General features: G+C 34.3%; 1 protein-coding gene across 1 annotated transcript in view; it reads left to right on the top strand.

Annotated features, from left to right (window-relative positions):
* PKHD1L1 (PKHD1 like 1) overlaps positions 1 to 25,345 on the top strand; it is a 150,854-nt gene that overhangs the window by 10,996 nt on the left and 114,513 nt on the right. The window contains exons 3-14 of the mRNA XM_036830501.1: positions 384 to 528; positions 1,444 to 1,552; positions 6,613 to 6,670; positions 7,899 to 7,992; positions 11,051 to 11,104; positions 11,634 to 11,707; positions 12,925 to 12,967; positions 16,850 to 16,920; positions 18,097 to 18,207; positions 20,143 to 20,232; positions 22,436 to 22,704; positions 24,010 to 24,101. Of these exons, the coding sequence (XP_036686396.1) occupies positions 384 to 528; positions 1,444 to 1,552; positions 6,613 to 6,670; positions 7,899 to 7,992; positions 11,051 to 11,104; positions 11,634 to 11,707; positions 12,925 to 12,967; positions 16,850 to 16,920; positions 18,097 to 18,207; positions 20,143 to 20,232; positions 22,436 to 22,704; positions 24,010 to 24,101 (1,210 nt within the window). The remainder of the gene's footprint in view (positions 1 to 383; positions 529 to 1,443; positions 1,553 to 6,612; positions 6,671 to 7,898; positions 7,993 to 11,050; positions 11,105 to 11,633; positions 11,708 to 12,924; positions 12,968 to 16,849; positions 16,921 to 18,096; positions 18,208 to 20,142; positions 20,233 to 22,435; positions 22,705 to 24,009; positions 24,102 to 25,345) is intronic.

Below are 25,345 nucleotides of genomic sequence, written 5' to 3'. Positions count from 1 at the left end.
TGTCTCCTCTTTCTATGCCCTTTAGCCTGCTGTTTTCATAGTAGTTATCTCCACTAGGCATAGCATCTGGTGGTATATATTTGTATATTGTCTGTTTCTCCACCCCTCCCCACCCTATTACTGGGATATAAGCCATTTGATTACAATGCAATTAACAACCTGACAAATAATAGGTTCTCAAGCATTGCTTTTATGAATAAATTAATTAAAGGCTAATTTTCATGTTTCCAAAGAGGATTACAATCATAGGGGTAAATATGAAATAGATTAACTGCTTACATCAGTACTATTTCTTATTTATTCAATGATTCAATACGAAATAAGTGTTGGATCTTTGAAAACAGAGTTCCATTAATAATAATTGAGTGCTTTCATTCTTCCAGGTTTTGCTCAAGCAAACCAGTTTAACTATGGAGTTGATAATGCTGAGTTGGGAAACAGTGTGCAATTAGTTTCTTCTTTCCGATCAATTTCTTGTGATGTAGAAAAAGATTCAAGTCATTCAACTCAAATTACATGCTATACTAGGTATGTTTTAAAGTATCTTTAATAAAATAATTTTCATCATATCAGAACCACAGTTATGCATATTAGTATTATAATAGTTTTATCACTCTGGCTATTACAATAATGTTTTTCTGATTATCTGCTATTTTTTTTTCAGCTATTATTTTTGATTTCATGATGTTTAGACTATTTTATACCTTTATTATATTCAGTTATAATACTCTTTCCACATATTGGCATGATCAAAATATATTCTATATCCTTTCCCAGGTTATTAGAGTTATTATCATGATTGATCTTTTTTAGAAGATAAATAGCCACTATTAAATTGTGATGATGCTCTTCAAAATATCAAAATTATGCCTTCCTGTCCAGTTTGATTAATTTTGTTCAGAATCTTGACATAGTCATTAAGATTAAAGATGATCATTTTGTAGACTGACATTTCAAGTTCTTTACTATGAGCTCAAATTGATGTTTGTTATTAGCAACTTAGGAGAAAAAATTAATCATTTTAAATGGCAACTTTCAATACTGAGACAGGTAGCCCATATTTCAGAGGATTCTATCCACATTAGGCTGTTTTTCAGCTTACTTAGGGAGAAACATTATTAAAACTTTTTAAAAAGTAAAGCATAAAATAATTGTACCAAGATGATTTATTACTATTTTAAATGATTATTATTACATTTGTTTTCCTTTTCAATAAGCACCAATGCATTAGTCAGAATAAGCATTTGCCTGAGGTCTATAATGTTAGAATTTGCAGTACAGAGTTCAGGATGGAGATCATCTTCTTCCATAATATAAAATTGAATTTAATTGTACAACAATTAGAATTTCAGACACTTTTTTTCAAAAATGACATGTGCATTAATGCTATACATTAAATAACAGAGTTTTGCATTCCTTATGTGTTCTTCATTTGCTTTCCAGAGCAATGCCAGAAGATTCCTACACTATTAGAGTCAGTGTGGATGGGGTTCCTATTGCAGAAAATAATATCTGCAAAGGTCACATCAACAGCTGGGCCTGCAGCTTCAATGTACGTGGCATCTCCTCTCTAACTTACGTATAATTGATCGTACGCTTTCTTTCTTGCAGAACTGGGTTTTTATTTTTTAATTTTACAAATTGTTATCTATTTCCACATTAAATAATTTACTAGCATGTAGCTAAGTTTAATTTCACCAACTGTTAATTATCTTCTATAGTAATGGAAGCTCTTTTATCATTTCGTGTTTACCTTTTTAAATTAATTTTATTAATGAATTAAACTTGTATACTTCCAAACTATTTTCTTGTTCATACTGTTTTTTCTCTTTCTCCATTTCTGCCCTTAGTTTGATTTTCCTTTTTCTGTTTTCATCAGACTCACCTTCATTTTAAATAGAGACATAACTCTTTTCCCTTTCTTTGTACTTTCTAATGGAATGAGATAAGATGTGACTGCATGTAGCACAGAACCATTCAAAATTTAGTTACCCTAAATATAGGCGTTCACTATAATACATTTTATTCTAAGGACCATCCCATATATTTAAAAAAATTGTATTTATGTTTTAAGTTGTCAATTACTGAGTGCTGTAATGTTCCAATATAAGATGAAATGCTGAGGAAATTAGTTATGACTTCTGTCCTCAAGAAGCGTCTACGATTCCCAAATATATTGCCAAATATGAATCCCAAATAGCTCTGGCTCCCTCCTCTCTCCTTAAATGTGGAGCCATCTTTTGTTTCCTAGAATAAAATGCCAAAATGGCTCCAAAGCAACCTAAATTCAACAAATCTCAAACTGGACTTCTCGTATTCCTCCTTAACCCTACTTTTTGTCTGGTATTTCTGACACATCTCAAGCTAGAAACCTGTTACATCCTTGGTTTCTCCCTTTCCTTCATCTTCAGCCCCAAACCATGATGATCCTACCCTGCAAATTAGCTCTAAAGTTCATCGTCCCCTTATCTTCTTTCCTGACATGGCCTTGGTTTTGATTCTGGCCTTGTCATTTCTCACCCATTATCGCTGCAGCCTGTTGGTCTCTCTGTCCTTCTTCATTACACTGTTCACATGCAGCATTCAAAACCATGCACGTTATTATTCCTTTCCCCTGCTCAGTATCCCTCCTTTACCCATCATCTGTAGGTTTCCTTTACTGTATCAGAGTCTGGAAACAGTTCTGTTTCCAGCAATGTCTTCTAACATTCTCCCTGACCAAGAACTCATACATCTTACTCATTTCTGCTTAGTGTGTCCTGATCTTTGCTTAGGACTCTTAAAATTCCCCCAAGCAGAGCTAAGTGATTTCCTCAGTTGTATAGTGGCTTAGTGCAGGGTTCATATACAGGCTTCATCATTTACTCTGACTTGGTCATAGTGAAACTGTGCTTCACGTTTCTTCATTTTCTGTAAAATGGAGATTATCTCATAGCATCATGTAAAATGGAGGATTAAATGATATAAATATGGAGATCAGAAAGAACCCAGCACATAGTAATTACTATACAGTGTTTTAATCTATATATTCCATTTATCACTACTTTAGCACCTAGTCCACTGTACAATGATTATTTTTTACAATGTTCTGGGTCAGAGGGTTTTATTCAACTTTATGTCCCTGGAACAAGCATAACATTTAACACTTAGTAGGAGCACAGGTTGTGTCCGCTGACTGGTGCTCTGTGCTCTTTCTCTGATTAAGACAAACTTAAGAAAAAAATTTAATGCCGTACAATTGAATCTTCTTAAATGATTTTTCTCTTTTAATAACTTCTAAGTTTAGTGGTGTGTGGTCTGAAAATGTGAGATAGAAAATTAAAATTTTTATTTCACAAAGTTATACTTGTACATAATGAAAAACTGAACTGGTTCTACAAGGTTAATTAAAAGCAAACAGCACTTCCTTGACGTGCTCCTCATTCTTAGTCTCCAGAGTCCCCTACTTTCAATAACTTTATATATCTATTGTGATATTTCTAAAGAAGAAACATATTTTTTCTAACGTATGTACAAATAATGTTTTATATGATTTATTGTGATATTTCTAAATAATAGGCTTCTTAATTAGAAATATATTTATTGCTATTTCTGAATAGTTAAAGTTTAACTATCAATATTATCTATTTATTGATAATTCTTACAATGGAAGATGAGAATTTAGCACCTATATTCTTACATCTATTAACTTGTACTGTGTAACAGAGCTTGCAAGCTTAGCTTCAAGCAGCAATAATTTATATTGCTTATGTAGCCATGGGTCAGCTGTGTGGTTCTTCTGTTCTGGGCAGAGCTAGACTGATCTCTATTGGGCTTGCTCGTGTGTCTGTGGTCAGCTGCGCATTAGGTAGGAGGCTTTGCTGCTCTTGGCTAGGTGCTTTCACATTTGGGAGGCCTCAGTTGGAACAACTGAGCTGATTAGGCTTTGTTCTATATAGTGTCTGTACCCTCCAAAAGTAGCCCAGAGTTATTCATATGATGGAGGCAGGGATCCCTCCTCAGGAGAGCAGAAGTATGCAGGGAACCTTTAGCCCTAGGCTCAGAAATGTCACGCTACTTGAACCACATTCTAATGGCTGAAACAAGTTCCAAGGCCAGTCCGTATTCAAGCCTCCATCTCTTGATGGGAAGAGCTGCAGAGACATTGCAGGTGAGGATACAGGGAGAGGAAAATTATAGCCATGTTTGAGATGAAACTGCTACCCCTTCCCACCTCCAACACACACAGATATCCTCCCACTCCTTCTCCCAATTAGATTTGCCCCTGTTTTGGTTAGATCAATATTCATAACATGATTATGTCTGTATAAGTAATATTCATAGCTGAAACAAGTATTATACTGTGACTACATTTCTCTCTCATACAGTATTTTGTTTTGCTTGGAGTTAATAACTGGGTTTTTATGTGTGTGTAGGTATTTGCCTAGTTTTCTGTGTATAAAGCTCTGCACGAGAAGTATGACATTTTTTCAATGTATTTAAGTCATTAGGTAATTTATCAAATCATCTTTGCCTAAAAGACATCACTCCTGAATCCCTCTGTGCTCCTGCTCCAGTCTGGACAGCCTGTTCTCTAGATGTGCTGCACAGCAGTCAATCATCATGGGGTCTCCCTTCACCAGCTTTCTGGGGGCTTCCTGCCTCTCTCCCTCATGTCACTACTTGCTCCCTAAATCTTATGTCTTCCTTTTTCTTGATTTACTACTCCCTCATGTTAGTGGAGCAAAGTGTACTTAGAAAATAAACTCCTACTAATAGGTTAAAATAAAATCCTTCCAATACTAAAACTTCCATGCTACTCTCACATTTAGTTGACAGTTTAGTTGGGTATAGAACTCCACTTTGGAATTTTGAAATCATATCTCCATTGTTTCTTGGTCCTGTGTCTTAAACAACCCATGGTGAAGGATCATCTTTTTTAAAATTTCCAGTCTGTTGTGACTCAATATTATGTAAAATACAATAAAAATGTCACAGCAATGTCCAGTTGTTTTAAACGTCTCTAAGTGCTTACCCTTACTTTTTGTTCTTATCAGGACCAATAACTTTTGCACACTTTTATTGGGTTGTTTAAAACCCTTTACAAAATTGCATACTTGTAGCATCTAATTCTCATACTATTTTCTGATTTTATCTTTAATACTTTTTATCATTATCCTTGACTGCTGTTATTATTCAGACTAATTATTATTAATTTTCAGAACCTTCTCCCTCATTTTCTATTTTCTATAAAATAACTTGCTCTGCCATCTTCATTGATTCTTTTCTTTGTAGATGGTGTATTAAATTGAAAATCTGTTTCTAATCTAGCTCCTCAAATAATCATAGTAACTAATATGTTGTTTAATATGCACTCTTCAATTATTTTTTGCCACAGATGTAATTTATATGAGTACACTGTGGCTTAGAGAGATTGATTTACACACAACTTGGTAGTTCCTCTACCTTTTCTCTTACTACCTCTAAAAATGATATTTTGCCCAAAGTCCATTTGACTAAGTATTATATTACTTATTACTTTTACATAGATTCTCCATTAACCACTTCTGAAGTGTGAAAGAATGAGTCTGAAGTCATTCTTAGCCTCAAATTTCAAAATTTATCTCTTCTTGGAAGTTTGAAAGAAATCTGTCCTTTTACTTTAAGTATCTGGGCATCTTTCTTTTAGGTTATTCCTGAATGAGAATGGGGGGCGGGCAGCTGACATTTAGTGAGAGTCTACTTTGTGCTAGGTTATTTTGCTTATAAAATTGTTGTATTCATGTAGAGGCCATCTTTTTCTCCACCAGCAACCTTCCTCCTCCAAAAAACTTCAGTTATTCCTTAAAAATAAAGCCCATGTTTCTGTCCTCTTCTGTTTTTCTGAGGTACCCTTGTGTTTATGCAGATGGACTGTTCTTGATCTATTTCTAGCTTGTTTTTCTCCTACATTATTTGTTTTTAGGCGTAGATGTTGATCTGCTTGTATCCCAGTTATTGAGGAAACTTTGTCTATCAGCTTTGCTTTTTGCCTGTTCAGAATTAATTTTGTTTTTCAAATTTCCCTTTTGTGGTAATTATTTCTCATTTTGTCTTTTAAAAAGAAGTTGGCATATGTTTACTTGAATAATAATAGCCAATGTGTCAGGTGGTGTCCTAAGTGTTTTTTGTATAATAACTCTAGAAAATTATCGTTAGCTTAGTTACTAAAGCTTACTCTGATGAACTCTTTCCAAGTTTTGCTTCTATGTTTTTGAAAAATGCTTTGTTATTTTTTCTTTATAATCTTAACCCAAAGTAGGCTTTCTTTAATTTTATTCCACCAAATTCTTAAAACTCTTTACCAGAGAGCCTTATTACTGTGGTTTGACTTACACTGATAACAAAAGGATGATTGAATTTTAAAATTCCAAGTAGAAACACTTTGAAATGAAAGAGGATTTTTAGGGGGTAAGGAAAAGATTTTGAATAATCAGAGTAATATTCTGAACTTTATTTCTCATATATAAAAGGAATATTTTGACAGTCATATTATAGATATTGTTCAAATATAAATAATGTAAGAAGCAGAGATATTTAATAAAACTAGGAACAAAATAGAGATGACTGCTTATCAACAATATTATTTTACAGGCAAAAAGTTTCAGAACCCCAACAATAAGGAGCATCACACCTTTATCTGGAACTCCAGGTCTGTTATATGACAGCTGAAATGTCTTTTTTGGTTTATAATAGTTAATCAATTTTTAGTACATAAAATTATTATGATACCTAAAAATTTATAAATAGCATTTTCTGATTATAAAACAACTAAAAATTTTTTTAATGCTTTTTAATAGCTGCATCTGAATCTATTATAATGTATTAAACTTTCCCTCTATTGAACATTAGTTTGCTTCCAGTGTTTCTTATAATAGCTATAGTTATACCAGTGTATAATTCCAACAGGAATATATGAAAATGCCTTTTTCTATAACCTTGACAATTCTAGGTACTCATTTTTTTCAAGAATTTATGTGAAAAATTCTACTCCTATACCTTCTTCTAGGGCGCTGGCCCTGGCTCCACCTGCTCCAAGCCCAGTGGACACTGGGTGCTGGAAGACAGGAGGCCTTTTCTCCTTTTCTTTTTTTTTTAAAAAGAATTTATGTGAAGAATATAGTTGGGGTTTTTTTTGTATTTTTCCAGTTCTTTGATTTATGTAATTAATTTCGTATTTATTAACCATTTGTATTTCTTCTTTTTATAAATTACTGGTTCATTTCTCTTTTTAAGGCTAGTCATTCTTTTCATATTAAGTTGCAAGAATTCTTTGCATTTTAAGAATATTAACCATATATACATCGTATAGATGGGAAATATTTTTTGAATTTATTATTTGCTTTTAAAATTTATTAGTGATGTTTCTGTCATTCAGGCACTTAATTTTTATTATCAAATCTATAGATTTGTTATTTCTCCCTTTATTTTTATGCTGTAGAAGATCCCACCATCCCGATTATACAAATATTATATAAATTTTCACTTATTTTTCAAGAGTTTGTATGGTTTTATTGTTTATATTTAATTTTTATTTCACCTAGAATTTATGTCATTTTTGGCATAAGGTAGGGATCTTATTTACATTTTTTCAAATAAATCACCCATGACCCAAGCAATATTTATTGAATAATTCATCCTATCTTCCACGAAACACCTCTTTAAGCTATAAATACTTATAGATATCTCTTTAATACTGTAATTATTTGTTCATGGTTTATTGTATTAGAACTTTCAGAACAATGCTAAACAATAGTAGTGAACACGAGATGTCAGCGTCTGGATGCTTGTTTTATTGGGAAAACCTCTAAAGTTTTAATATTGTGTATGGGTATATGGATAGATAATCTTACACAGCTTTTTCTTTGTTTTGTTTTTAGGTACACTGATAACAATCCAAGGCAGAATCTTCACTGATGTCTATGGAAGTAATATAGCACTAAGCTCCAATGGGAAAAATGTTAGGATTTTAAGGTAAGTTTCTGATGTGGAAACATTCTTATAATTCATAAATGAGATATGATATCCCATGAATAATGGGTCCAATGATATTAAAAACCACTACAATGTGATGGGATTAACTAGTGGTTTTCAGCCATCTAATTAGAGGAAGAAAAATAGACTGTTGCCATGATTCATTGACATAGAAACAATGGCCAGTATACCTTTCTCTTTTAGTATGACATAATTGCTTATTTTTCTATGATGGATTTTATTTATAGAAGGTACATGGAAGCAAGTCCAATAGTAATTAAGCTGAAGTCACAGAACTTCATCACTGGAGAATTTTGTTACTTAATCTAACTGCCTCATTTTGTACATATTAAACAAAAACCTCTGAAGCCTGGAAGTCCATCACTTAGTCAAGGTCAGGAGGAGAACACAAGTCTCCTAACAGGCAATTTGGCACTTCTTCTACTACATGTCATGTATGGGACAGTGCTGAAACTAGAAACTGTCAATAATTTATTAACAGGCTAGGATTTGAATCCTGGTTCCTCCATATACTAACTGTGGACCATCTGGTAACATTGGCTGGTTACCTAACATCGAAAAATATTAGTTTCCACCTTTTGGGTAGGAAACTAGCACTGTCACTAGAGTTATCTTCCTCTAGCATAGGTGGGGTTATCTCAGTCCTGCCTTGAAAGACTGGAAGTCCTGTTCATTTCCTACAGAATCAGTATCATAGCTTTCAAGATGCTTCATGCTTATTGAATACATATGTAAAATGAATAAATGGATAAATAATAACTCAGACAGCACACATACATGTACATATGCATATATAATTTTGTAAAACATGCAATTTGAAAGGTTTTACTAAATGAAATAAAGATAATTTATCTGGCATTCTGTGGGGTAGAACTCTCAGTTAAATCACATTTGTATGAATCTATAATATTCTACAAATATTCATGTTGATCTTATAATAAAAGAACTACTAAAATAGAGAAACAAATATTTAACATTTTATATGGACAGTTTAGTATAAATAAAGATTTTGTCTATTTCCATATAGTTGAGTGTTATGAATGTCTTTTTTTAAAATTGAAGTATAGTTGATTTACAATGTGTTAATTTCTGCTATACAGCAAAGTGACTCAGTTATACATATATATATACATTCTTTTTTTATATTCTTTTCATTATGGTTTATCCCAGGACATTGAATATAGTTCCCTGTTACACAGTAGGACCTTGTTGTTCATCCATTCTATATGTAATAGTTTGCATCTACTAACCCCAAACTCCCAGTCCCTCCCTTCCCCCCACCCCCTAGTGTTATGAATGTCTTATATTCCAATTCTTAATTTGGGTTCTCTAAGTCATCCTTTCCCTAATGATGGCAGAAAATAGAAAGTTTAACTTTCAAAGTGATTCCTTTTCTTTCTCCACTGTAGTTGAAATTTACTTCTGTTTAATACAAAGGAATGGATAAAAATTATTTCATGAAATCACAGAATCACAGTCAGAAGAGTATAGGCAGGCTACCCAGCCCCTATACTCTGGTAACCCTGATATACTATATATAAATAGAAAAAAATTCACACACCTGTTAATAGGAGGGGCAAAGGTTTTAGAGCTGCATTTATCTCATTTCTACCACATTCACTGTGACACTGGGGCCCTCAAGGCATTTCATTGTGCCTGAATCCTGTTACCAGGAAACAATGGGCCGAGTCCTGGGCAGGACGTCAGGAGACACAAGTGCTCAAGCTGCTTTTGCTTCTCACAAGTCTTGTCAATTTGGCCAAATCTCCAAATTCAGACCAGGTACAAATGATAGAGGACATGCAAATAACTGAAGGACCTAGTGCCTACTAAGGCACTTTTGGTCTAAAAGATCAGATGAGAAAAAAAGTTAAATATATGTATTTAAGGCCAAATAAGTTAGTATTACCATAGAAAGGCAAACCCAGACCACTTTGGGAATTACGGGGTGCAGTTAAGAGCACACATTGGAGCAGGACTGTCTGGGTTTGAATTCCTGCTCTGTCCCTTACTGGCTGCAGGCTTGGGCAAACTACTTAACCTCCCTGCCTCAGTCTCTTCATCTGTAAAATGGAAGGGTAATAGTTACTAACCCATAAGGTAGTTGCAAGGACTAAATATGGTAAGCGCCTGTAAATGTTTGCTGCTAAATTTATTATTTAGTTGCAGTGAGGCAAGAAGTTAGAAAGAGAATATGAATTCATAAATCTCTAAAATGGTTACAGTAATTCAGTTTACTTCTTTACAACCTAAAGTAATGATCAAATGAAAGAATTTGTGTGTATATTAAAAAGTTCAAAGTTCTCTGCAAATAGAAGTCTCTATTTTTTATAGTTGAGGTTTGTGTCTGGCCTTATTTTGAGTATGGGATTTGCTGTCCCAGAAGCTGGGGGTTTGTTCTGATGGTGCAAAGAATGTGATAGCAGTCAGTTACCTGCAAGCCTCTGATCTCCTTGGGTTCTATCAGCCTTAAAGCAATGGGTCGACCTAGTCAGCTGGGGAAATGTGAAGGCAGATTTTCCTCTCAGCTTCTAATCCTTCTCAGCTTCTTGTTGCCATTTCATTGACACTGATGCTGTTCTCGTCATCCAATTACTTTGTGGGACCTCTGCTGTGGGCCTTGTTTAATTCTTATAGTATGAAACTTAACTAGAAAATTATATTTTGTATTTGAATTAATTGAACTTCAGGTGGAAGAGTCCCCATTATCTACATTTTCTATTCCCATAGTATTTATCACTTTCTAACACACCAAATATGTTATTATTATCATGTTTATTGTCATTCTCCCCAAGTTAGAATGTCAGTCCTATAAGGGCAGGGATCTTTGTTCTGTTCACTGATGTGTTCCAGTACCTAGAGCAAAAACTGTAACATAATAAGTGGTCAATAGATGTTTGTTGAGTGAATGAATGATGGATAATAATAAGTGATTGGGAAAAAAAATATAAGGTAGCAGTAAACTTGGTGGGAGGAGAGCATTTTGAAATGATGTATTAAACACAACTTGATCATTTCCAATAAAATATTTATACAGAGTTTATATTGGAGGAATGCCCTGTGAACTTCTCATACCACAATCTGATAATTTGTAAGTAATTCAAATAATTTTCTTTAGAAAAATAAATAATAGATGTAAACATACTAGATTTAAATAGTAATTTCTAGCAATATTGCATAGCTGAATGCTTTATAATAGTATAGATTGCAATATTTTTATAGTAAATTATCAATCATTTATATAGTTAGTTGTAACCTGATATCTACTATCTCCAGTATAGTATGATATGAACTGCTTTTAGATTATTTTGAGAAAGATGTTTTGAGAAATACCTTTATCAAATAATTGTTTCACTTGGTAATGTTTTAAATTCTTTAAAAGGAATATCAATGGGGATAACCAAATTAATTACAAAATATTTAATTTTCAAATGAAGTTTTATTCAAATAACTTCAACCAAGACTGGGAAGTATTTTCATTTTACAAAAATTTTTGTTGTAGCAACAGTTTTTATCCTGATACATATTCTGAAATTCATAAGATGTTTTTAAGGGAAACACAATATTTTAAAACTTTAGTGTCAATATAAACTTTGAAATTAACATATATATTTTATTAGGTATGGTCTAAAACTAGATCACTCAAATGGAGACATGGGTTCTATGATTTGTAAGACGACTGGAACTTACATTGGTAAGTGTCAGTTGTCATTCTTCATTGTTCTCAGAAATGCCTGACTATTTCCTTGTTTTGTATTCTCTTAGACCTCTCCTGTGGCCTCATCCCTTTTTTTTAAAATTAGCATTTCCTCTTTACCTTGGCTTCTTTTCAGTGTCATGTAAGCATGTATGAATTACCTTTTTCTAAGGCTGACATTGAAGTAAGCTTCTTCAAGTTTCTTTTTTCTTTTCTTCTGTCATCCAGATGATTCCATTACTAATTTACCTGTAGCTTTACTTTTACTCTGCTTTTTTCTCCTTGCTCTATGTACTTCAGACTCATAAACCTTTTAGTTATTGAATCAGCTTTATTCCTTCTGTCTCAGGACCCTTGCAAACTTCCCATCCTGAGAGTTTCAGATAAAATGTCATGTCTTCAAAAAAGCCTTATCCCCAGCCTTACATTCTCAAAGTTCGTTCTCCTTTTCCTTGATAGCTTTATCACAGTTTTTAGTTCTCTGTGTCATTGCTTTCTCCACTTGGCAGTGTGCTCTTTTTTTTTTTTTTTTTAATTTATTTATTTATTTATTTTTGACTGTGTTGGGTCTTCGTTTCTGTGCGAGCGCTTTCTCTAGTTGTGGCGAGCGGGGGCCACTCTTCATCGCGGTGCGCGGGCCTCTCACTATCGTGGCCTCTCTTGATGCGGAGCACAGGCTCCAGACGCGCAGGCTCAGTAGTTGTGGCTCACGGGCCTAGTTGCTCCGTGGCATGTGGTATCTTCCCAGACCAGGGCTCGAACCCGTGTCCCCTGCATTGGCAGGCAGATTCTCAACCACTGCGCCACCGGGGAAGCCCGGCAGTGTGCTCTTTGAGAAGAGCAAACTGTGTGCTCACCCTGCATCTCTTAACCCGTAGCTGAGTGTCTGACCCAATTAAATAGCTGTTAAATGAATGAAAGAAAATTGAGGGCAGTATGGTTACATATATATTCTTTTCTTCTTCTTCATTCATTATTATATTTTGTCAGGTTTTCCTGGTTATAACCTTGAGACATATTATTTTGTATATCTTAAAGTACTAGGTACTTTAAGATATTTCAGTTTTCATTTCTTTGAGGATTAGTAGACGGTTGCATAATTACAGTGTTAATTTTATATTTCTTTTCTTTGTTTTAAATCAGCTTTATAATACATAGTTATTGTTCTCCTGTGATTGAGAATTTAATTGATTGCGTATTTTAATTAATTCCAGGTCATCACAATGTCAGCTTCATCTTGGATAGTGATTATGGAAGGTAGGTCATTTTGTAAATAATAATTTTCATAATTAATTCAACTGGGTAAATAAAATAAAAGTGTATATTTACTTTGTGCTATATAGATCCCTAGATTAAAAAATTAATCACTTTCTTCCCCCAAATTAACATTTAAGGGATCTGTAACTCCTGTTCACTCATAATTTGTGCCTCAGACATGGCCTTCCAATTGTTAGGAAACCTAGCATTACCTAAAACAATAAATAAAAAAAATCTTTGATTGTGATTTTATAAAGTGTTATTTTATGTTTTGTAGTCCTTCTTATTTAATTAAAATTGTTTTGATAGCTAAGTAATTAAATTTTGATTTGAACTAATGTAAGGATAAATAAAACCTCATGGTTAATATTACCTGATAATGGTTTTCTCTTAAAGTATCAGGACAAATAGAGTTGTGAAAGATGGTAGTTATAGCTTTTAATTATTCATTTTAACATCAATGTTAATAACTTATATTTATGATTTTTAGTAAAACTAGAACTTATTTCCAGATATCCTACATCCTAATTTCAGTCAGAAAGACCATCACACGCTTACAGAAATATCAGAATATGCAAGTCTCAACACATGCTGCAAATGTCATATTATAGATAATAATAATGAACATTTAGTAGCAGGCATGGTGTTAAGCACTTTACATATATTATCTAGTTTAATACTCCCAAAGAACCTATAAATTGAATGTTATCATCCACCCCGTACTGCACACTGGGAAAATGAGGCTTAGGAACATTAAATAATTTGCCCAAGGATATTCAGCCGGTAGGAAGCCGAGCTAGAATGTGAACCCATGCAGTCTGACTCCAGGGCCTAAGCCTTTTATTCCAGTGCTCTGCCATGACTGATGGAAGGTTTCAGTCACAGAAACACATCTCATCAGTATTTAACATCCTGACTCAGGATTCTCTGACATGGTGGCATCACCGCACTCCTGGAGCATTTGCAAATGTGGGGGGGTGGCATTTGTTGGCTGTCCCACTAGCTATAGCATGCTAATGGCCTTTTATGGGCAGGACCATGATGTGCCTGGGAAAATGAGCTGGTTGATAGAAATCCAAATAAGGCACAAGATTTAGCCATCCAGTACTAATGTATCAGTAGTAGACCAATGATAAAATAGGTCTATTGATTTTTTTTTGTCTCTGAAGAGAGACTCAGTGCTTAGAAGTTTAGAAAGAGTGGCAATATTGTAATCAGAGTAGATGTTATTCCTGTTCATTGTTTACAGACTGCAAGAGAAGGGTGAGATTTGGTCCATGCATGTATGGAAATGCAGTTGAGTTGGTGAAACCAAATCCATTATCACTGTATTTAGACATGAGCTAGTTCTACACACCTAGAGGCAATATGTTTATTACCAAGTTATAAACCTAGGCTGGATACTTTTTTTTTAAATTGTGGGTCCCCAAAGCACAGGGACTGTATTTTCTTTTTAAAAAAAATTTTTATTATTATTTTTTGGGGGCTGTGCCACGCAGCTTGCAGGATCTCAGTTCCCCAACCAGGGATCGACCCCAGGCCCTGGCAGTGAAAGCACCAAGTCCTAACCACTGTACCGCCAGAGAATTCCCTCTGGACACTTCATTATAGAATAATATATAGTGCACTAAAACCATGAAGAATATTATAATTCAAGATAAGCCAGGGTGGATGATATGTAAACGGTGCTAAGATTTACCTTTATGATTTACAAGGGGCAAATGACACAGTCCCATGACTTAACTGTGATTTGCTGCAAAGACATGGCCTACTTACATATAATTTGATAAGATAAGACAATAGGATTTTATTGAAAATACTAGAAAAATATGTCAGAAGCAACAATTACTCAGTTTTAAATTATTTCATGAACTATATATGGTTCTTTTATGCTCTCAATGTCATTCTTCCTAAGGTGAGAAAAGTGAATTCTTAGTCCTGAGTCTGTATGAAAGGTACTAATTGCCAAATCCATCATATGTCTCTCAGAGAAATAATTACCCAAAAATAGAACGTTTGAGTGATCAAGCTTGAATGTGATTAATAAGTATACGTAAGTCAATATGTGGCATTAACATGCCCCCAATTTTCAATTTTAAAAAGTCAGAAAATTTGCACATATATAGGCAAAAATATTGCATAAAATTGTTAATTCTGTGATCTTGACTTACAATCATTTTTTTCTTTTTTAAGCCAATGGATTTCCTTTTGTATTAGTGTCTCAGAATTTAAGAAATTGTGTTTCTATATAAAACAATCTTATGAATTTAAGATAACTGTTAAAAATATGACATTTACTACTTAAGAGCCTAGTTTTAAGATTACATGGCATTTAAAAAAAGTTGTCATTTTATAAGTTATAAAATCCATATTTTACAAATTTCAGGAGCATTCCTGAATATCAGATGAACAAATTAGACACTATTGTGGCACCCATTCTGTATTTCATTTTTTTTTTTTGAAGTTTAGTTGATTTACAATGTTGTGTGCATTCTGTATTTCTTTTAATAACCAACCTTCTCTCTTCTATTACCCCAAGTTCAAACAACAGCTGTTCCAAACTGATAAGGTTTAGATGAGGCTCGCTTAATTGAGAAATGCCTAGTCATTATCAATGAATTAGTGAAAATCACCTCAGTGTCATACCAAATAAATTACATTCAAATTTTATTTCAGGAGGCAATTTTCCCACCAACTTAAAAAACAGAGTTAATTTTTCAGATGCAGGATCTGACCACAGACAACATTGTTGGAACTGGCATCATTTCAGATCTTTGAGAAATCAACTGAAAAGCTTATAGCATAAAAATATAAAATCTAGTATGAACTTCTTAAATAACTAATTTAGCATAAAATATTTTCAGGGACTCTTTAGCTTTGCAAATGCACTTTATAATGCCTGTGTTAGACTTATAGGGAGTTAACTCTTGGTCTCCACCACAAGATTTGCATTATCCTTTTAGATTCCAGTTCATTGTGTTATAATTATGATGAATGGGTTTAGGGTCTTAATATTAGAATTTCTTAACTTTTCTAATTATGAATTTAATTGAGGTAATTAAGAGAACAGCATTTAATTTTAGGATCAGATTTCTTCCTTTCCTAACCCTCTAGACTATGGAAGTGCAAGTATGTATCTGTCAAAAATATGAATAGGTTCTGTGTTTATTAAGGGTGACTTAACTCTGGTGGACTGTTGTGAACTTGCTCTCATCCATCTGTATTCTCATGTAAGTTAGTGGCAAGAGAGGAGAACTGTGTAGTACCCAGGGCTCTGGACTCAAACTGCCTGGGTTCAAATTCTGTTTCTGCTACTTACTGTCTTTGTGATCTTGACTAAGATAAAAATTCTCTGAGTTTTACCTACCTCATGGGATATAAAATTAAAAATTTAATAGCATAATAAATTAAAAGCTTAAAAAATCTTAGCTTAAAAGCTTAAAAATCTTAGCATACCTGATAAGTCTTCAATAATGTTAGTTATTCTGACAGTAAATGGGTTATAAGAGCATAGAGTGCCCTGGGGTGGTCATCAGTAGAGCCCAGCTTTTATGAAGGGCAATCCTCCCGTCTGTTTATTTTTTATGTTAATATAAATTCTTACTTTACTGAAGTATAATTTGCATATAATAAAATGTACGTATTTTAAGTGTGCAGTTCAGTGAGTTCTGACAAATGTATCTTCATGTATTTGTATATTTGTGTAATCAATAACTAAATCAGGATATAGAACATTTTTATCCTCCTGAAAAGTTCTTTCCTGCTCCTTTGTAAATTATGATATGATTTCTATCACTAAAGTAAAAAAAAAAAAAAAAAAAGAAACAGTTTCCTAAAATAAAGGTCATTTTTAAAGCAAGAATTTTTACTTTTTTTAAACAGGAGTTTACCACAAAAAATGGCATATTTTGTTTCTTCTCTCAATAAAATTTCAATGTTTCAAACATATGCAGGTATGTGACCTTTCTGTGTGTGGGGTGGGGGGCGGGAGAAGAGATTTATTTCATCAAATCAAATACAACAGTGACTGTAAAGTGTACTACATTATGTTACGTAATTCTAAGAAAGGAAACACACCTAAGATGAGGAGTGAAATAGGAAGTCCTGACATTAAGCTACGATCCCGAAAACTACATTTCTGGTGTAAGGTTGATTGAGAAATACACTTATCACACTAAAAGAGACAGCAGGGAATCTTGTGCATCTCAACTTGGGCTGTTGATCAAGGGAGGAAAAAAAAAAATCTCTGCTGTCAATTTAAACCACAAACCAGCACTCTCTGAGACTTATGCTCTCAGTGTGGTCCAAAAGAATCCTCAAGCAGATCATAATTTATTTTAATTTAAAGAGGTCTCAGGTTTGTAGTGCCCCTAGGAGAGTGTCAGAAGCAAACACAAACCCTTCTGGAAGAATTGTACTTCCTTCCAGGTCTGGGATGATTCAGATTTCAAAGATGTTCAAATGTGAAAAAAATGTATGTCTTGGAATCAATCAAATATGATCTATCCTGGCTTTTTCTAGAAACTTATTTAATGTGAAACTCCTATGTAAAAATACATAGAACTTTGATATATTGAACTAATAAGGATAAATTTTAATAAGAATCTACCATATGTCATGCACTGGGCTATTTTACCAATATACCTAAGACTTTTATATATAAAGCCACAAGAATTCCAATCATAGTTAATATATTAGTATATGAAAAAAATATAAATATAAGATGTTGGCCCATAAATATAAGGAAGATTCATTCTTCAAGAGCATAGAGAAGAGGCTGTTCTCTATGCCTTCCTGTTTTTTTTGGAACCAAACATCTATGTTCAGCCCACGTTTTCCTTGTTCTCTGGATCCTTCTGTTACCAGTGTCTCTTCAGTACTAGTTACCACTAACGCCTGGTCCCCAGAAGATGTAGGTCTCTGTGAAAGCCATGTTTATAGTCCTCTTTGCAGGATTGCATCAGAGACAAAATAATGAAACACCTGATACATTACTTTGGTAATCCAGTACCTTCACTGTGTTATGTACTATGGCTAGGTAATTTGGAAAATTGGTAAAAATCAAACATTTGTGTTTATGTGCAGTATTCATGACATTGTATTTCTTGTCCTTCCCCTCCCCCTCCCAGAGGTCACTACGATTTCACCTTCACAAGGAAGCATTCAAGGCGGCACCATGCTAACAATAAGTGGACGGTTCTTTGATCAGACAGATTTCCCAGTCAGAGTTTTCGTTGGAGGTATTTTTCATGATTTTTAATGAAAGAACGAATCCTTCCTTTTCTTTAATAATTTCTAAGAAGAATGACAGTCTTTTCTTAATTAATGCTTAATTTAAAAGCTGTGTATTTTCAGATGGGCATTTGGTTCTGGGGGCTTGATGCTTTTCCCACTGCACTTCTCCAGTGAGGACCACTCCTTGCAGCCTTATATGACCAGGATTTGGGCTTTGAGGTCAGCACCGAAGGGCACTGCCTGGCAGCATCATGGCTGCCATCAACAAATTCCTCACCACACTTAGTGACACACGTACCCTCTATTTAATAGACTCTTAAATTACCTTTTTGAACTGTTATTATTTCTTAATGGGTTAGGTAATTATGGGAAAATTTAAAGTGGTATTTAGGGATACTCTCCTCATCCCCTTGTCATATACGGTGCCTTATCTGGACATCAGTAATTACAGATGATATTGGCCTTAGAGCATCAGTTAATGTGTTATATGTTCACAGCTGCACATCAGGCTTGATTCTCTGGTTATGCATCACTTTTATATGTCTGGTCCAGATCTGTTCAGAGGTAGGGTGCTAGGCAGCTCAAATAGGAAGTTGGGGATGAATGTAATGGGATCTTCCCACTCAGTTATAATGACCTTACCTACCTTGACGCACAGGGGACAGGATATCTGCCCATGCATCTGGCACGTAATTTTTCTGATAGAGCCCGCTGCTTAGGTACTTTCTACTTTTAAGGAATCTGCTAATGAGCCAGCCAAAATGTGATTTCAAGAAAATAAATTCATATAACGCAACCTCGTGTAACATTCATATAATGTCTTTCCTGTCCCCATGAATCCTCACTGGCCACCTGCATAGGCCAAAAGATTTTAAACTTTCATATAATATGTTATTCTGATCAGATACTATATTTTAAATATTAGAAGCAGGGACATAAAATATTTTTAATATATATAATATGTTTTACGATCTGATATTATGATACAGCTGATATGCGAAGATAACATGTTAAATTTTTTTTATCATATTTCATTGCCATTAATGTTACAGCCAGATTTGAGCTTTTGAATCCTCAATAATTTCTTGAAAATAATGATTGGTTTTTGTATCTTTCCTTTGCTCCAAACAAAATGGGTTAAGTTAGTTTAATATACTGTTAAAATGTACTGTTTTCTAGTTCAATGATCTTGCATTCACAAAGCATTCAAAACAGTGAAAGGCTGTGTTGAAGTACACATTTTCCAGGCCACCAAACAAAATGTGGCAAAGATGCTTTCCTCCATTTCCCTTGCTTCACTGTTCATGGGTTATTTCCATTTCAGTAAATAGTTAATGAGGGCTGACCTTACATGAGGCATTGTGAGGAATACATGGGGGTCTAAAACGTACACTCTTACTGAAGTCTAATTGTGCTTATGTATAACAACTCTTATTTAGAATCTTGTCTGTTTTGGTTTCCATCTGTCTGTGAAAATACCACTTACAAGTTATTATTCCTTTTGTTTTCATTTGAAAAAGTTGGACAAAACCACCATTAACCTAAGAGGACCGGGATCATCTACTTTTGTAAATTCTGAACATCATTGATTTATTCAGAAACTTTCTCCAAGGAACAAAACATAAGGCTTTGCTTTGGACCCAGATAAAATATCTTACAGTGACATCATTTTATCAAATTTTGTATTTTGTTTCTCAGAAATTATGAAATATTCTAACTCAGACTTGTGAGATTTTGCCAGCAAAATGTAGCCTTGTGGAAGTATGACAATTGATGAATGCTAAAGCTTTCATAGAGAATATGTAAAGGAAATTAAGACCCTTCAACTTTGCCTCTTGCTTTTGCAACTTAGCTTTGATTGAAAAAACACTCCAAGATAGGCTGATGTGATTTGCATTCTGAAGCTCTGTAGTAATAGTTCTGCCCTTGCTTCTCTGTAGGTCAAGCCTGTGATATTTTGAATGTCACAGAAAATAGCATATGTTGCAAGACACCCCCTAAACCTGATATTCTCAGAACTGTATATCCAGGTAAGTCAACAAAAGGGAGAAGGACCATTTCTATATTTGCATAAGAGGAATATTATTGATAGATATCTTTAGTGTCTTAGTCCGTTTAGGCTGTTATAACAGAATAGCATAGACTGGGTAGCTTATAAACAACATTGATTTCTCACAGTTCTGGAGGATAGGAGTCAAAGGTCAGAGCACTGGCACATTGGGGATGTGGTGAGGACCTGCTTTCTCACGGATGAGGCCTTCTCAGGGCTAGGGAGAAGAGACCTCTGTGGGGGCTCTTTCATAAGGGCACTTATCCTATTCATTAGGCCCTACCTCCTAATACCATCACGTTGGGCATTAGGTTTCAACATCTGAGTTTTGAGGGGACCCAAACATTCAGCCCGTAACATAGTAACAAAAAATATTATTTGAATTTTTTAGAATTTGTAGTGAGAATTATAATAAATTTCTTCCTAGTTTTTTTCTTTATACTTTCTGGATTAGGAAATTTTTCTATTAATATAGCTGCATCAAGGCTGCACCAGTGGAGGTAAACCTGGCCTAAATTACTCAGATATCCTGTGAAAACTCTATTGATAGAGTATGAGGGTGCCTTTATTTCAGATCAAATGATTATTACTAAATTTTGGTACAGACTACATGGAAAATTTTAAAATGCTTTATTCCTGGTTAAAAAATAAATGGCAGAGGTTAAATCCTTATTTGTCTAGAATGATTTAGGCATGATCACAGGGATGAGAGAAATGGAACACAAAATTCTTTTCAGATTTTCGCCTGTGACCAGTGAAAGTGCGCCTGATGGCCTTGATATCTGCAACTAGACCACCGTGATGCTGTGTATGTGTGTGCGTGGATTCTGTATCTCATCCTGTGCACTCAGTGAAATCAGTTTATAATTGTGTCATTGATTGGTATTTGAAGCCAAATAAATTCATTTTATTAACCTCTTAAATGTCCTTGTTTTGAATGATATTTAAAAAATGACCAGTTTAAGAGGAGAATTTTGATATTTATAATTGATTACTTTAAAGAAAGTTGTATATACCAGAGCATGCTGCTGCTATAAAAGGTTGAAGTGCTCAAGCTTTTCTCTCACCAGACTCAGGGGAAGAGTAGTAGCCATTATTTTCCAGATTCAGGCACTCCAGACGAGCCTAAGGCTGCTGAACCAAGGCCTGAGCCTGACTGATTGTTGTTGTATTTTAAAGAAGAAAAATAAAAAGTGAGACGGCTCATTATGATTAGGAAAAAAATTACACTGGCGAGTGTAAGTTCACTTTAATGAGAATGTTCTCTCTCTGATTCTGTCCAAGAAGGAGGAGAAATCCTAGAGCAAAAGTAATGTTAAAAAGAAGAAAAACAAATACTGACGGAAATCTTAAGGCCAACAGTGGCTGTTCATTGAGCCATTAATTGAGTAACTTTTATTAGAGAGAATAATCAAGGTGAAGATTTTATAATCAAATGGTCTGAATCTTGAAGTTTTTTTTTTTTTTAAGAATTTTTTTTTAATTAATTAATTAATTTAATTTATTTTTGGCTGTGTTGGGTCTTTGTTTCTGTGCGAGGGCTTTCTCTAGTTGAGGCAAGCGGGGGCCACTCTTCATCGCAGTGCGCGGGCCTCTCACCATCGCGGCCTCTCCTGTTGCGGAGCAGAGGCTCCAGACGCTCAGGCTCAGTAGTTGTGGCTCACGGACCCAGTTGCTCCGCGGCATGTGGGATCTTCCCAGACCAGGGCTCGAACCCGTGTCCCCTGCATTGGCAGGCAGATTCTCAACCACTGCGCCACCAGGGAAGCCCCTGAATCTTGAAGTTTTGAGTCTTGACTATATAAAGCAACATCAGTCATATCAAAAATAATAATTATTATATTATTACTATCTTATGTAAAGCATTCACTAAGTACCAGGTATTTTATATATATATGATAGCTAATCCCCATAGCAGCCATGCCAATCATAATATTACTCTCATTTTACATATGTAGAATCTGAGGGACAGATATGTGAAATAATAAATGGCAGACTGTCTTAACAGCGGTCTATCCTCTGGGTACAGATACACGTAGAGATATGTGTAATTGTTTTGTTTACACACATGCTGTAAAAATGTGAATAGAAATAGAATACCTATAATCACTACCCAAGTAAAAGACATTGAGATACCGCATGAAAATTCTGATGAAAGCCTTCTTTTATTTTGTTATGTTCAGGTGGGAGAGGCCTAAAGCTTGAGGTATGGAATAGTAGCCGTCCAGTACATCTTGAAGAGATACTCGAATACAATGAAAAAACTCCAGGGTACATGGGTGCCAGTTGGGTAGATTCAGCTTCCTATCTTTGGCCTATGGAACAAGATACATTTGTTGCACGCTTCAGTGGATTTTTGGTGGCTCCAGATTCTGATGTTTATAGATTCTACATCAAAGGTGATGACCGTTATGCTATTTATTTCAGCCAGACGGGACTTCCCGAAGATAAGGTAGGGAAGCCACAGAATACTACTTGATATTATAGAAACAATATGATAACCTTTATACATATCCCATTTATTCTACACCAAAACCAATGAATATATTTACGAATTTATGTCGTGGGTTCTTGGCTGTTTTAACACATGTGGTATGAACCATAAAGTTGTTAGAAAACCCATTGCCTAAAAGAAAATGCTTTACCGTACCTAAATTTTCTCTAACAAAAAAAAAACAAACATACGTTTCCTTTAAAATTGAAGATTATTTTTATTATGAAAGAATTATAGTCACACATAGGAAATTTGGAGAAGAGTACAAGTATTTCACTATCCTGCTAGATCTGTTTCACTATTACTTGGTCATGAGATTAAAGTCTATTATCTCCTTTTGTTTGTATTTTGTTTCTTACATAAATAGGATCATACATCCAATTTTATAATCATTTTTGTCGTGTATTAGTATTTTCACATATTATTAAATAATTTATATAACACCATTTTTGATGACTGAATAGTATGCTATTGCATGAGTTTACTACCTTTCCCCATACTGATAAGTTTTTAACTTACTTCTGATTTTTTATGACCACAAATCATACTCAATTGAACATTTGTGTTCATTAAATTATTCTGTATTTTATGTTATTTCTTTAGAACAGTTTCACAAATGTGAAACTAATGAATCAAATCATAAGAACATTTTATGAATCATTATATATATGGCAAGGTTCTCTCCCAAACTGGATGAACAAGTTTAAATTCCTGCCTATAACACATGAATTCCAATTTTACCATAGTGTTTCAGCATGTTTCCTTTAAAGACAGTATAGTCATTTCTAATGGGAAGCCCAAAGTCTTCTCTATCTAGTATGCAGACCCAATTAGTAATCTTTGGCATCTCTCAGACCTCCTTTTAATGATCTCATTTGGATTAAGTCCCTCAAAGTTCTCGGCAGAATGAAAGAATATTTTAGTTGAGAATAACATCCTTCTCCCTGTATGGATCTTTAAATTTCCCATTTGCAATTCTAATTGTGGAAAAGCTATGTTCTATGTGTGTTCATGGAATAGTGGAGTTGATGTTAGTTAAAGGTGGAAGGGGTGAAGTGAGCTTTGATAATTTTTTAAAATCCACTTCATCATGAAAAACAGATATTAGAAGAAAAATGTGAAATATTTTCATATTTTTCTGTTCATAAAAGATCTAAGACTGACAGAAAAAATAAATGATAAATAAATGCTGAAAAGGCTTATTAATAAGTTCTTTTCTCCCCCTCTCTCTCTCTCTGTCTCTCTCTGTCTTTTTGGGATAAGGTGAGGATTGCCTATCATTCTTCCAATGCCAACAGTTATTTTTCCAGCCCAACACAAAGATCAGATGACATTCATCTTCAAAAAGGAAAAGAGTAAGGTTTTTTTCTTTTCTTTAAATTATTGTGTAATATTTAAAAACTATAATTTTATATATAAAAATATTTTCAATTTGTTTTATTGGTAGAAGTGATACTAGTTTATTGGTTTAATTTATAATTGGTCATTCTCTATAATTTGTTAAGTTTTGTTTCTATATTTTCAAGCATACTGGCATTCAGCTAACCAGGAAAATTTGAAATCTAAATTATTCCTGTTGCAGAAATTACAATTTTGTGAAATTTACTTAATCCTGCTTTAGTTTCTTATTAGGACCTTTCAGTCAATCCAGCTGTCTAATTTCTCTTCTCCTATTTTCTCTATTGCTAGAGAAAAATCACGAAAACCACATGGATTTGTACCATAATTAATGTATATTTAATATTCTCTTGATTTATTCCAGACCCTGGACCAGGTACTAGAAATTTAATACAAAGGATATTAAAATATATCCCCTGCCCTTAAGGATTACTTGTTTAGTGCTGAAAGGTCAATTCCAGGGAGAAAATGAGGATATTATTCAAATAGCTAATAATCCCATTCGAAAAGTCAATTCAGGATTCCTAGAAAACAGGGAGGTAAAAGATGATATATGCAAAATAACTAAGTTACATGGAGAACATCAAAAGTTTCATTGAAATTTTCTTCCATTTACCATTTGTATCTGTTAGGTTTTGCTGCGTAAGAAACCATTCCCCCAAACTTAGTAGCTTAAAGCAACCCAGTTTTGTGATTAGCTGGGTAGTTCTTTTGATCCTGACTATTTAGTTGGTGATTAATGGTCCAGGATGGCCTCATTCACATATCAGGAGCCTCAGCTGTCCTGATGGGAACTGAGATATCTGGGATGTCTCACTCCACATGGTCTCTCATCTTCAAGGAGGCTAGCCCAGGCTTGTCACAGTGTCCCAGCAGTTAAGAGGGCAATTCCTAATGCACAGGTACTTTTGAAATTCTGCTTGTTTCATATTTGCTAATATCCAATTGGCCAAAGCAAATGGCCAAACTTAGATTCAGTGGGTGAAGAAATGCACTTCACTTCTTGATGGGAGGAGTTGTTTTTTTTTTTTTTTTCCACTTACCATGTCACCTTTCCAGATATTGATTAGATTATGCTCATAGGCAGCACCATGAAGATGTGATGGAGCTGGACAGAGAGGGTTGGGATCAATGGTACCTGAGAGAAATCACACTAAGCGTTCTCACTAAAGTCTTAGGAATAATAAGCTTTCCATTCTTT

Source organism: Balaenoptera musculus, chromosome 17 (genome assembly GCF_009873245.2).
Source record: "Balaenoptera musculus isolate JJ_BM4_2016_0621 chromosome 17, mBalMus1.pri.v3, whole genome shotgun sequence".
NCBI lineage: Eukaryota > Metazoa > Chordata > Mammalia > Artiodactyla > Balaenopteridae > Balaenoptera > Balaenoptera musculus.
Note: the sequence above shows the minus strand (reverse complement) of the source record. Positions and strands in the feature narration are given on the sequence as shown.